At 66.5% G+C, this 12,160-nt stretch overlaps 1 protein-coding gene across 2 annotated transcripts in view; it reads left to right on the forward strand.

Moving 5' to 3' along the window:
* DRG2 (developmentally regulated GTP binding protein 2) overlaps positions 1-6,204 on the forward strand; it is a 14,803-nt gene extending 8,599 nt beyond the window's left edge. Inside the window, exons 8-13 of one of the 2 annotated variants that reach the window (XM_007121012.3) lie at positions 406-503; positions 740-816; positions 1,820-1,908; positions 2,633-2,691; positions 5,022-5,075; positions 5,418-6,204. In XM_007121012.3, the coding sequence (XP_007121074.1) occupies positions 406-503; positions 740-816; positions 1,820-1,908; positions 2,633-2,691; positions 5,022-5,075; positions 5,418-5,504 (464 nt within the window). In that variant the 3' untranslated portion in view covers positions 5,505-6,204. The remainder of the gene's footprint in view (positions 1-405; positions 504-739; positions 817-1,819; positions 1,909-2,632; positions 2,692-5,021; positions 5,076-5,417) is intronic. The other variant, XM_028499965.2, reaches the window with a different exon arrangement.
* The last annotated feature ends 5,956 nt before the right edge of the window (positions 6,205-12,160 follow it).

Genomic DNA, 12,160 nt, shown 5'->3' on the forward strand with positions numbered 1-12,160 from the left:
CCGGGGGCGGGGTGGGGCCAGGCTGGGGGCGGGGGTTGGAGCGGAGGCGGGGCGGCCGCGGGGCGGTGGGGGGGAGCTCGCGTCGTAGGGGGGCGGGACCAGCGCTCCAGGCTCTGGAACTGGCTGCCTTGGCGATCCTGGCAAGTGCGTCGTTTCTTCTGTTGTAACAGCAAAGATTTAAAATATCGATTGAACCCCTTACACGTTGTGCTTCCTTGAGAAAAGTAAGCGAGCTCCCCAAACGTTAAAATCATGTAAAACCGTGAAAGCAGATAACCTCACGGCCCCTCTCGGCGGCGTATCTCGCATCTCGCAGTCGGCTGTTTCAGGCCCTGCTGGCGGCGGGGGCGGGGGGGGCGGGGGGCGCTGCTGGCGCGCAGGTTGCCCTTAACCCTGGCCCCTCAGAGATCTTCAACGCGGAGGTGCTCTTCCGAGAAGACTGCTCCGCGGACGAGTTCATAGACGTGATCGTGGGCAACCGCGTGTACATGCCCTGCTTGTATGTAAGTGGCGCCGCCCCCGGGGCCGCCACGTGGGAGGGGAGCCCTCACCCCGGGGCTGCTTGAGTCCCGCAGGCACCTGGCGCTTGGCCCCGGAGCGCCAGCCCAGCCTCTCTGGGGGCCGGGGGCCTCAGGCCCCTTCAGCCTCTCGCCGTCCTTGAGTCAGCAGGGGGGGCTCTGTTGCCACACTGCTCTGTTCCTCTCATTCCCCAACACCCCCTCCCCCTTTCCAACCCCAGGTTTATAACAAAATCGACCAGATCTCAATGGAGGAAGTGGACCGCCTGGCCCGGAAACCTGACAGCGTGGTCATTAGGTGAGGCTCACGGCCGCCCTCTCTGGGTGGGAGGCCGTCCCGGCGGCTGCTGGTGACCCTGGCCGAGTCCCCCTAACCTGTCTGGGGCAGGTGGGTGACGGGTAAGCTCCGATTAAGAAAACACAAGGACTTCACCCGCCAGGGTCTGGGAGTGAGAGCGGTTAGCGGCTTCGCGGCTTAGCAGTTAACCGCAGACCCCCAGGGAGAGCCAGGCTGTAGCCCGCCGCTCCTGAGGCCCTGGAAGATGCGGCTCTGTCACCTCCGCTGGGAGGGCGAAGGGACTGAAGTCCTCAGGTGGGGGCTTCTCTGAGGGGTGGGTCCCGGGAGCCGCCTGCGCTCTGGCCGCCATGGCTGCGGCGCCCTCTGTCGGGGCGGCCTGGCTTTGTGCCCGCCCTGCTGGCTCCCCAGCTCCACCCAGGTGCTCTGCGGCATCACGGTGACGCTTGGCTTCTGGGGAGCGGGACCCCGGGGACTGGGGAGGAGGCGGGCCCTGGGCCCACGCGAGGACTGCTTCCTGGGCGTCCCTAGTGGCCACGAAGAGCAGCAGAGAGCGGGTGTCCCTCCCACAGGACAGCTCGGCTCCCCTCCTGCTGCTGCGTCCGGGCCCCGTCCCCAGGGCCCTGCAGGCCACCCCGTACCTGCTCACGTGCATCGCAGGGGAGGGCGGGTCCCCGCTCAGGGCAATACAGAGGCAAAGGACCAAGCCAGGGGTCACCGCATCGCTGAGACCCCTGCCGGGCAGCCCTGGGCCGCTCGGGGGTGGGCTCCGCGTTGTCGTCCTCTGCCTCTGGCCACCCCAGCTGCCACAGGTGCCCTGTGCCCTCCGCAGGGCCCCGGAGAGACGGCAGGCTGTGCCGGGCGTGAACGTGACAGCGACAAGAGGTGTTGACAGCTGAAGCGCCGTCAGGCCTGCGGTTGTGCTGCCCTATGGGCACCAGCTGGGCCGCACCGGCCTGGGTGCCGGGAGCCCTGGATGCTCTGACCGGCCCCTTCCTCCCGGCAGCTGCGGCATGAAGCTGAACCTGGACTACCTGCTGGAGATGCTCTGGGAGTACCTGGCCCTGACCTGCATCTACACCAAGAAGAGAGGCCGTGAGTCAGGGCCGCGTGGCCCGAGAGGCGGCCGGGCCTCCCCCGCCCCCGGGCCGCCTGGTCTGCGCGTGGCGCCCAGAGCCCCGGCCCAGCCCCGGCCCAGCCAATCTCTACACGACGGCTCTCTCCCGTCTCAGAGCCGGCACCACCCTCTACCGCAGCCTGTCAGAGGCCTTGGCCTGAGCCTTGCGGCAAAGAATGCCGAGTTCTGGGGCTGCTGGCCTTGAGGGGGGTGTGGGGATGGGACAGACACCGCCAGCGGCGGCTCCCCGAGCAGTGACAGACGCTACATCAAGGCTCTAGGGCACTGGGCACACAGGGGCCTCCCCGACGTCCCACCCCGCGCACGCGCCTCACACCCCACGGCCTAGCGGCCGAGTTTGGGCAGTTTGCGTTGACCTTGGCCGTGTCCGCAGCGGGAGATGAGGCTGCCCGGCCGGAGCCGGTCCAGCCCGGGTTCTCCCGCGGGTCCCCTCGGCCGGGGCTCTTGTGGCTGATGGGCTTGCAGGAGTTTGCACCCTGGACTGGGTGTAGTTTGATTTTCTGTGTTGAGTCGAGGCTGTAGAAGTCTGTTCGGGGCTCTTAGCGAGGGTGTGCCCGGGAGTGGGGGAAGGGCAGGCCAGGGCCGGAGACTGGAAGGGCCTCCGTGTCCTGCGGAGGGGGGCTGCGTGGCAGTGGGCCCTGACTCTGCTGACTTCCCGCCCCGCCCCGCCCGTCTGTGCAGAGAGGCCGGACTTCACGGACGCCATCATCCTCCGGAAAGGGGCCTCTGTGGAGCACGTGGTGAGTTGAGGGGACCTGCCCAGGCTGGGGTGGGGGGAGCTCTGCCCCTCGCCCAGGGTCCTGCTTGACGTCCTCCCGGCCCTCAGCCGCCGCGTTGCCATCGGGTGCAGGACGCGTGTCCCGCCACCCGGCTGCAGTTAGGGGCGGCGCGGAACGGGGTCCAGCGGGTACGGCACTCGGCTCGCCGCCCGGCGCGGGGAAGACGTCTGGGGAGCGGTCGTCACCGTCCTGTCCCACCAGGGCTGCGGGGTCCTCGGGGCCATTCAGGCGTTCGGTCCGCAGAGCTGCCGCCCAGGACGATCCTGGCTTGTGCGTTCCCAGTCGTGTCTCCCCCACGCTTGCCTCCGCTCAGTCCCCCGCGCGGCCGCCCCTCCACGCACCCGATCGGCTCCGTCCCGGGGGCCCAGTGCACCCAACACGCTAGTGAGCGGCAGTGCCCAGCCGAGTAGCCCCGGTTCCTGCCGGAACTGGGGTCCTTTGGGGTCAACAGATGCCAGCCACCCAGTCCTGCAGCTGAACAGTCCTACACCGAGGGGAGTGCAGTCGGGGGGTGGCCGGCAGCACGTCGGCCCATGCCCTGGCCCTCTCAGGACGTAGGGCTTCTGCCACACCTGGCGGGAAAGCCGGAGAGGCCGGGAGCAGAAGGTTGTTCCAGGCAGTGGGGCGGCAGGTGCAAAGGCCCGAGGCAGGAGTGGACGTGCACTGTGGGCCGCTGGCTGCCAGCTGGCACGGAGGGTCGCAGGATCGAAGGCGGCAGGTGCTAGAAGGTGGGGAGGGGCCTGCGGGGCCTTGGTTCCAGAGCCTGGATCTTGTCCCGGCGAGGCCTGCCTTGCAGGGCCTCAGCCCCTCCTGGATACTCACCTCTCACAGGTGCCATGCTGTGCGCACAGGCCTGCCTGGGCGCTGACCACAGACCCAAAGTAGAGAAGCCAGTCAGACATGGGGTTGCACCCTGGCGCCCACATACTAACGTTGAGGGGTAACCTCATCCGGGGGTAACCGAGCCCCCGGGGCCTTTGCAGTCCGTCCACCTAGTGGAGCCGACAAGAGCCTTGCCTGCACAGGATCACGGGCCATAAGCCCCAGGGGCGGAAAGGATCTGGCAGTGCCGTCAGGGGTGAGAGGCACTGGGCTTCAAGGGTCTCCCATCCACAAACAGTATTAAAAAGGACGACCTTAGGGGACTTCCCTGCTGGTCCAGCGGTTAAGACTCTGCTTACACTGCAGGGGGCGCAGGTTCAATCCCTGATCGGGGACTAAGATCCCACATACTGCGCGGTGCAGCTGAAAAATTTAAACAAGAAAAAAGGTGACCTGGGGCGGCCTTCCATCCTCCCTCATCGCTAGAGACACAAGTGCATAGGAACGCCTCTCTCCAGGGAGAGCCGTGGAGCAGGCTCAGTGGGAAACAGCTCCTACTGATTTTGGTGTCAGGGATGCCAGGGCGCGATGGGACCTGCAGCAAACTGGAGGGCGCCCCCCCATCTGCCTCGAGGGCTCCCAGGGTCCCGGGACGACCCTGCAACTCTGACCCTGAGCTTGTCAGGCAGGTCTAGTTCTGTCGTTCGGGGGCAAGCTGAATACAACGTCAGGCGCGTTTACAGGCCAGGGCTGACCTGGACCGTCAGATTTCATCTTTCGGTCTAGAAAACAGCGAGTGTCGGGCCGGGGGGGTGTGTGTCCGTGCTCGTCCCTGCGGGCAGTGCCCTCTGCCGTGGCCACGCATCCTTGGTCACCCAGAGGAGGCCCAGATCAGGAAGGCCCCCCGGAAACGTTCCTGCGGGCCTGATGTCTGGGCTCAGGCATTTGGTCTCTGCCCGGGGCGTGTGAGGCTGTGGGCACGTGGAGGACAGGCGACGTCGCACTATCCTCACCCCGGCCGCCTCCACCGCGCCCGCCCAGCCCGTGCAGCCGGGGGGCCACATTCTCGGGGGGGAAGAGCTGGCTGCCCTCCAAGCTCTCTGCCCTTCGGGCCTCCTAACAGCGCTGGGTTCCTGTGACCTTTGTCCCTACTCGGAAGTGCTACAGGACGTGGGCCGTCCTGGGCTGGGGGGCGACGTGTTATGTGGGAGGTTCCGGGTCCGGGCGGCAGGAGGTGAGAGGCAGGCCCGGTGGGGACCCTGCCCGCCGCCCTCATCCACCTGCCAGAGCACCTGTCAGGGCTGCCTTTCCAGCAGGGTGGGTGGGCGGCCCCACAGAGGCAGGAAGCAGGAGCGCCAGAGCAGCTGTGAGCGCCGAGGCTCCGCGGGGACCGCCAGAGCAGCTGCCCTGGGCCCGGCTGCTTCCGGGCGCAGCCCGGGCTCACCGTCCGACTCTCTCCCGTCCCCCAGTGCCACCGCATCCACCGGTCACTCGCCAGCCAGTTCAAGTACGCGCTGGTGTGGGTGAGTCTCGGGCGGGAGGCGGGCAGGGTCGCCCGGGGCGGCGCCAGGGTCAGGCGGGAGCTCCCGTCCTCCCGCATGGGGACCGGGGTGTCCGTCAGTCCTGCTCTGCGGGGGGTGTGGCTTGCACGCTGACCCCGACCGGACAGGACAGGGCCCTCCCGCTTTGGGATCTGGGCCGGTGGGACCGCTGGGAGTCCTGCTGTCAGAGGCTGCAGGGTCCGCTGGCGCCGGGACCCCCACTCGGCCCCCCATCCGCACCTCCACCCCCTTCCAGTGACACCGTCAGTCTCGGCCGGGTGGGTACAGAGGCTGACGTGGCCCCCCGTCCCGCTCCCCACTCAGGGCACCAGCACCAAGTACAGCCCGCAGCGGGTGGGCCTGACCCACACCATGGAGCACGAGGACGTCATCCAGATCGTGAAGAAGTAGTGGCCCTGCTCCCGCCCCCAGTGGGACTCGCCAGAGCCTAAACTGGCAAAATACAAATGCACCCCAGGAAGGGGTCTCTCACGTCTCTGCTGTTTGCAGAAATTTCTTCAATGGGCAGATGGTGGAGAGCATGCTGGGGCCTTAGGACGCGGCTGGGCATGGGCTGGGCTGGCGGCGTTTCCCGTGAGACTGGACTCTGGAAGGGGTCCTATTTGGGTCCCTGGGCCTGCGCCTTCTCACCCCGCCCCCGCCGCCCCCCGGCCCCTTCCAGCGCGGAATGAGCAAGTGGCCCACCCGCCCCCAGCTAGGGCCTCGGGCAGATGGCTGGCTTGATGCCGGGCAGGGAGCTGCGCCTACTTGGGTCCCTGGCGGCCCCTCAGCTCCGGCCAGTTTTTCTGGTTCTCAGGGAGGGGGCTGCCCAGGACAGAACCCCCTATCCACTCCCCGCCCCAGGGCTGCCCCGTGATGGAAACCAGAGATCTGGGGCTCTAAAGGCCCAGCTCACACCCTCCACAGCCTGACCAGTCCAGAGGGCCACCCCCTGCCCAGCACAGAGCCCAGGACCCAGCCCGGGGCAGACACCCCCCCGGGGTGGGGGACTTGGAGTCGGCTCTGCGATTCCTCTAAATACCACCCCGCCCTGCCCCCCAAACCTCTCGGCTCTCCTTCCTGAAATAAAAAGTGGAACGATGCCTGTTCGCTGAGGACAGCTGTGTAAGTTTGCTGAACTCGGTTGCCAGGTTGCTCGGGGCAGCAGTGAGCACGTGCAGCCTGGGCCCTGGGGGAGCAGGCCCAAGCCTGGGGTCCAGGGGGCCTCTGAGGAGCGACGCGAGGCGCTGTGCGGGCCTGCCAGCAGCCTGGGCTCCGGGGCGGTGACCTGCCCTCGGCTACACGGCTTGTGAGCGCAGAGCTGGGATTTGAAGCCCAGTCTGAGGCTGCTGAGCCAATGAGAAGACTTCTCCTGGCCCTGCAGCCTTTGGGGCAGGTGGCAACAGGTTTTCGGAGGCACTGGGCCAGCAGGTAGGGCCAGAGCCCCTGGGGGCTGGGGTGTGGAGCAGGCCCACTGCCCGGCTCTCCCAGCTGTTCTTGCCTTCTCTGTCAGCTGCTCAGCCTCCTTTCCGGTGACAAAACAGGAATAATAGACGTTATTAAATATGCATGGGGCCCCAGGCGGGCAGCGTGGTGGGCTGGGCTTGCCGCCCATGATACAGACACAGCCTCTCCACTGGCGGCCGCATTCCTGGGGCCTGGCCGAAGGACCCCCGTTGGACGGCATGCGGACAGGGAGCAGGCCACTGGACCCAGGTAAGGTGACCCGGCCCTGGACCCCTGGGGTCTCCGACTGGCACCCCCAGGGGGAAGGGGGAGGGGGCAGTGGCTGACCTGTGGCCTTGCTCCCTCACCGTGAGGTCTGTCTCAGCCTCGGTTTCTTCACCTGTAAAACGACCTGATCGATGCCCAGCGCAGTCCTCCTCTCGGCGACGGTGGGCTGCTTACCTTGGCCCCTCCTCCTGCCACAAGGCCTGGCCACAAGGTCCCAAGGGAGGGTTTCTGCCTGGGTGATGGTCATTGCCGCTTCCTGCCTCAGGTTCACAGGGCGTCAGATCCAGGCCTGTTGTGTCCCCCAAGCAGGCTGGGAAAGGATGGAGATAAGGCTAGATGTCTGGGCCTCCTTGGCCAGTGTGGGCTTGGGGGGCAGGGTCTGAGGCTCCGGTCACTGGGCCCCCACGTCTCTCCCGTGGGTGGGCTTGTTTCCAGGGCAGTCTGTGCGTCTGTGATGGGTCCTTGGCCTCCTGGATCTGTGGTCAGCGTGGTTAGGCTGTCCAGCCTGCGCGAGGGTAGGTCGGCACGAATTGGCCTCTCGCGGCGCCTCGTGCTGGGGGAGGCATCCCTCCGGCTGGTGAAGGCCCCCAGCGCCTCCCAAAAGTCCCTGCCCCACACAACCAAGCTGCACCCCAAGGGTCAGCCCCTGTCCCAGGCGCCCCCTGTTCCCATCACGCATCCTCCTGGGCCTTCTGTGCAGGGAGGCTCTGGCCAGGGTGACCCGAGGTCCCTTCTGCTCAAACGGCCTGTCTTTATGAAGGTCAGCAGTACCCACACGTCCCTGTGCCCTGGCTGCAGGGCTGCGCTCCCAGGGGGCCTGGCCTGCAGCTTTACGAGACTCGGGTGCCAAAGGGCTCAGGACACGGATGTCCATCCACGTTCCCGTGTTCGTCCCTGGGTCCCTCCCTCTCCAGCTTAGACTCGCCGCTTCCTCATCTCAGAAACCTTCTTTGGCAAAAATCCCTAAACTCATCTGTCCTCCTCAAGATCGCATCTGGCCCGGCCCTGGGGGGGTGCTTACGCCACCCAGGGTGGGCATCTCCCTGTGCCACTGACAGCCTCTGAACCGGCCCTGCTCCCTCGAACCCTGGCTGCAAAACTCCCAACGCCCCGCACTCATCTGCAGCCACCCCTCCCTCCACGACTGAGGCCACGTCAGAGCCTTCACTCCTCTCGTGTGCTCTCTCCTGGGTCTGTCCTGAGGATTTGCCAGCGGGTCTGTGTGACTCATCCTCCCGGGCCTGGCCGGGGCCACCGTAACAAAGTTCCCAGGCTGGTGGCTTAAACACTGGACAAGATGTTCTTACGGTTCTGAAGGCTGGAAGTCAGAGATCGAGGTGCCCCGAGGCCTCACTCCGTGGTGTGCAGACGGCCGCCTTCTTGCTGGGCCTTCCCCACTGAAAACACACTCCTCCCGGATGCATCATTCCCTGTGGCCACCCCCTCCCCCCACCAGTCACGGCCTGGCTTCCCCACGTCCACCCTCTGCCCTCAGCTTCCCCAGCGTGCTGCCAGAACAGCTCCTGCCGAGGCCACGTGCCACCCGCTGCGGAGCTGCGAGGTTTCTAACCTCGTTCCCCTGGGCCCCTCCTCGGCAGCCCCTCCCTGCCTCCTTGGCACACAGTCCTTAAGGCCGGAGTTGGGGTCCCCCCTTCTCGCTCTGTCCCTCTCCTAGACAGCCTCGCCCCCGTCACCCCCGACCTGCGGGGCTAGACTGCCTCCCCAACTCTCCACCTGGACGGCCCACGGTCACCCCAAAACCCTCTGCGTCTCGGACCAAGCTTGTCATCTTCCCACACCTCCCACCTGGCCTCAGGCACCGGGCCAGACCTGAAGGCCCCACACAACCCTCTCTGGGGCTGCCCACTTGACTTGAGCGTGTCCCCCGCCACAGCTGACCCCGGCACAGCCACTGTCCCCCGCGCCCCATCCTCCACACAGCGGCCCCGAAGCTTTTGTCCAGGACGGCCAGGCAAGGAGCAGCGTGAGGCCGCGGGTGAGCGCAGGGCGCCCCGGAGCCAGGCGGCCGGGTGCTCACTGTGGGCCCTTCGCTCGGCGACCCAACCTCCCCGAGACCTGTTTTATAGACCCTCCACCTACGCGGCACAACGGCAGCTCCCACCTCACACACTGTGAGGATCTAGTGAGATCCTGGGGGAGAGCATTTGGCCCTGAGCCCGGCACGTCGGAAAGCTTGGCAGCGCTGGTTACTTTTATTTTCAGACCTGCTCGCAGCATCCCTGACAGCTCAAAGCCGTGCCACGTTCCCTGCTGCCGTAGAGATGGAGACCACAGTCCCACCCCAGCTCCCACGGCTTCACGTGGCCGGTCCCTCCTGCCATCCTGGCCGCTTGCCACTCCACACGCCCCACGTCACTCCACCTCTCTCACCACCTGGCCTTTGCACATACTCTTCCATCCGCCCCAACACTGTTCCCTCTTCCATCTGATTAGCTCCCTTATCCCTCAGATCTTGGCTCAGGCTCAGAAACTCAGGGAACCCCCTGGCCTCCCCATGCAGCGTCCGCCCACCTGCGTCGTGGCCTGGCCTTCACGGCTCTTCCCACGGCTGTAGCTCCCCCCTCGTTGGTGTGGCTTTTCGCTTAACATTCGTGTCCCCCTGACACTAGGAGCTGAGTGGGGGCGGAGGCCGTGCCTGGTTCTGCTCGACTCTGTGGCCCCCTGGAGCCCAGCACGGTGCCTGGCACGTGGCAGGTGACACATGAATGAGTGAGAGACTTGTTCCCTGACACCCGCTCTGTGCCTGCAGCAGAGGCCGGGAACCCCAAGAGGGAGGTGGGACCCTGAACCAGCCAGAGAAGGGGGCTCCCCTTAGAGACTGCAGGGTGCAACCCCACCCCCCGGCTCCACGTGACATTTGAGGAAAGTGAGGACGGGAGGGGGGCCCAGGGACACCGCCCAGAGCCACACCTCTGCCTGCCCACACTGGGGGTCCTCGGCGGCCTGGGCTTTGCCCAGGAGAACAGCTGGGAGGCCAGCGCTGGACGGTGGCCAGCGACTCACTGGGCTGCGGCGAACCTCAGGCAGGCATCTTTGGGCTCCGAAGCCCCCCGTCCAGATGAAGAGAGCGGAGCTCAGAGCGGCCAGCCCAGCCACAGGCGCACCCACGCTGCTCGGAGAAGGAGCCTAGGGGTTGTGAGGGGCGGCTCGGAACTCTGGGTCGGTCCCGTGCCTGTCCTGGATGCAGCCTCTGCCGCGGGCTCCTCAGCTGTGTGGGCACTAGGGCACCCTCCGCTCCTGGGGCCAACGGGAGCCTCCGTGAGATAGGCAGCCAGGCACAGGGCCTGCCGAGAATAAGCTGCTCTTATCGTTGTTCTCACCGACGTCGTTATTCTGGGCCGCGGCTCCTCTTTGCTCTGGGGAGGTGGCCTGGGTGACAGCGGGCAGCGGGGTCTGCCCACACCACCCTTCTGGTCTCTGGGGCCGGCTTGGCCCCGAACAGCGCGGCCCCAGGCTCACTCCTAGGGCCTGTCCTCCACGTGCACCCACCCCTGGGGCCATCGTGCCGAACCGTGGCCTCAGCACCACCCCGACGCCGCCGACGCCCCGACGGCTGTGCAAGTCCCGCCAACTCCCTGGACGGTGGACGTCCGAGGCCGCCACGTGCAGCGCTCCACCCACGGGCCTTCCTCGCCTCCACTGGCCGCCTCCACTCGCCCGCCTGCTTCAGTAAGGAAACCGTGCAGGTACTCGCGAGTTGCCTACAGGCTCCACCTGCAAAATAACCAGCATCCCAGCACTCCGTCCACCGCCCCGCCCCAGCCGGGCCCAGGCCCCACGGTAGCTCCCACGACAGCCGCCGCTTTTGCCCTCAGCCCCTGCCACCCGTCCTTCCTGTGGCAGCGAGAGGGATCCTGTGAAGACCAGGGAGGTCCCCTTCCACCCCTTCTCTGCCACAGCCCTGGCCAAGTCCTCACCCCTGACCTCTGCCCCACCCCCCCCTTCGCTCCCTCACTGCACCCCGTCACCCTGGCCTTGCTGTTCCTCCATCACATCGGGACCGCTGTGGCTCCCCCAGGCCTCCCTCCCTCCCTCCCCTCCTGCAACTCTTGGCCCCCGTGTCACTTCCAGGGCGCCTCACCCAGGCCTGTTCGGTGCTGTATACCCGAGTCTTGATGCCGTGGCCCTGCGTTATTTCAGCGCCAGCACTCCCACCATCCCACCGGTTGTATCTTTCACTCACTCTCCTTGTTTGTGGCCAGTCCCCGCCCCCCAGAACGTCAGCGCCACGAGGGCACGTTTCTGTTTCCTTAGCCGTGTCCCCAGTGCTTGGACAGCGCCTGGTTCGTGGCAGGCTTTCAGCAGATGCTTCTGAACAAATGAACGAACGGACGAGTCAGTGCATGCTGTCCTGAGGGACAGGGGCCAGGCTGACCGGCAGTCCAGGTGGGGCCCGACCAGGGACACGGCCTGGGCGACCTCCGCCGGCACATCAGGGCCTCTGGCTTGCTCAGTGGCTCAAGTGGGGCCCTCTGCCCCAGAACTCCTGGAAGGCCCAGACTCTGGGGTCAGCCCGGCTAAGCCCCTGTCTCTGGCCAGTGTCCAGAGCTGTTCCCCTCCCACGCGACGGCCCACATGCCCAGGAGCCCAGAGGCGAGGAAGGCCTAGCACTAGCAAGAAAGGTGGCTCCGGACCACGCAGGCCTGGGTTGGAGCCCGGTTCCACTGTCCCAAGCTGGCTGACCTTGAACAAGTCACTTCACCTCTCCGAGGCTGTTTCCTCATCTGGAGAACGGAGGTGACAGCTCCCACCCCACAGCCCACTGCGAGACTCTCTTGAGATAACAGTGGCGCGGCCGGGCCTCAATTTGCAAACCAGCTCCAGGAGGGGCAGTGGGGGGCGCGGTGTCGGCATCTCTGGGCTCAGAAAGAGTGAACCCTCTGCCCCACAGCCCAGAGTGAGGCAGGAGAGCAGGCAGCATCGGAGGGGGTGATGGGGGAGTGGATGCCCCCTTGAGACCCCATCCTGCGGGGGCCCAGTTCCCACGTGCCCCCGCCCCCGGAAGCTGCCTGATTGTCCAGCTTCCACTCCCTGGGGGGCACCTGCAGCCCCCACCCCCGAATTGCTGGGCACCAACGGGCTCTTGGTGAGCCTGCGGCAGGGGAGCAGAGACAGAGCAGGAGAGTGAGGAGGCAGAGGGGGCGCACCCGCTCGCACGACCACCGCTCAGCTCCTCGCCCTTGTCTGGGAAGAGCCTCTCTGTCCTCATCTCACTCTGAGCAAGCCGAGGCTCCGAAGCCGCTGCGGGCGCAGTCAGCAAGTGGCAGGACCAGGGCCAGAACCTCTCTGCCCTGGGGTCTCCTGTGCGAAAC

Source organism: Physeter macrocephalus, chromosome 14 (genome assembly GCF_002837175.3).
Source record: "Physeter macrocephalus isolate SW-GA chromosome 14, ASM283717v5, whole genome shotgun sequence".
In the NCBI taxonomy this organism is placed as follows: domain Eukaryota; kingdom Metazoa; phylum Chordata; class Mammalia; order Artiodactyla; family Physeteridae; genus Physeter; species Physeter macrocephalus.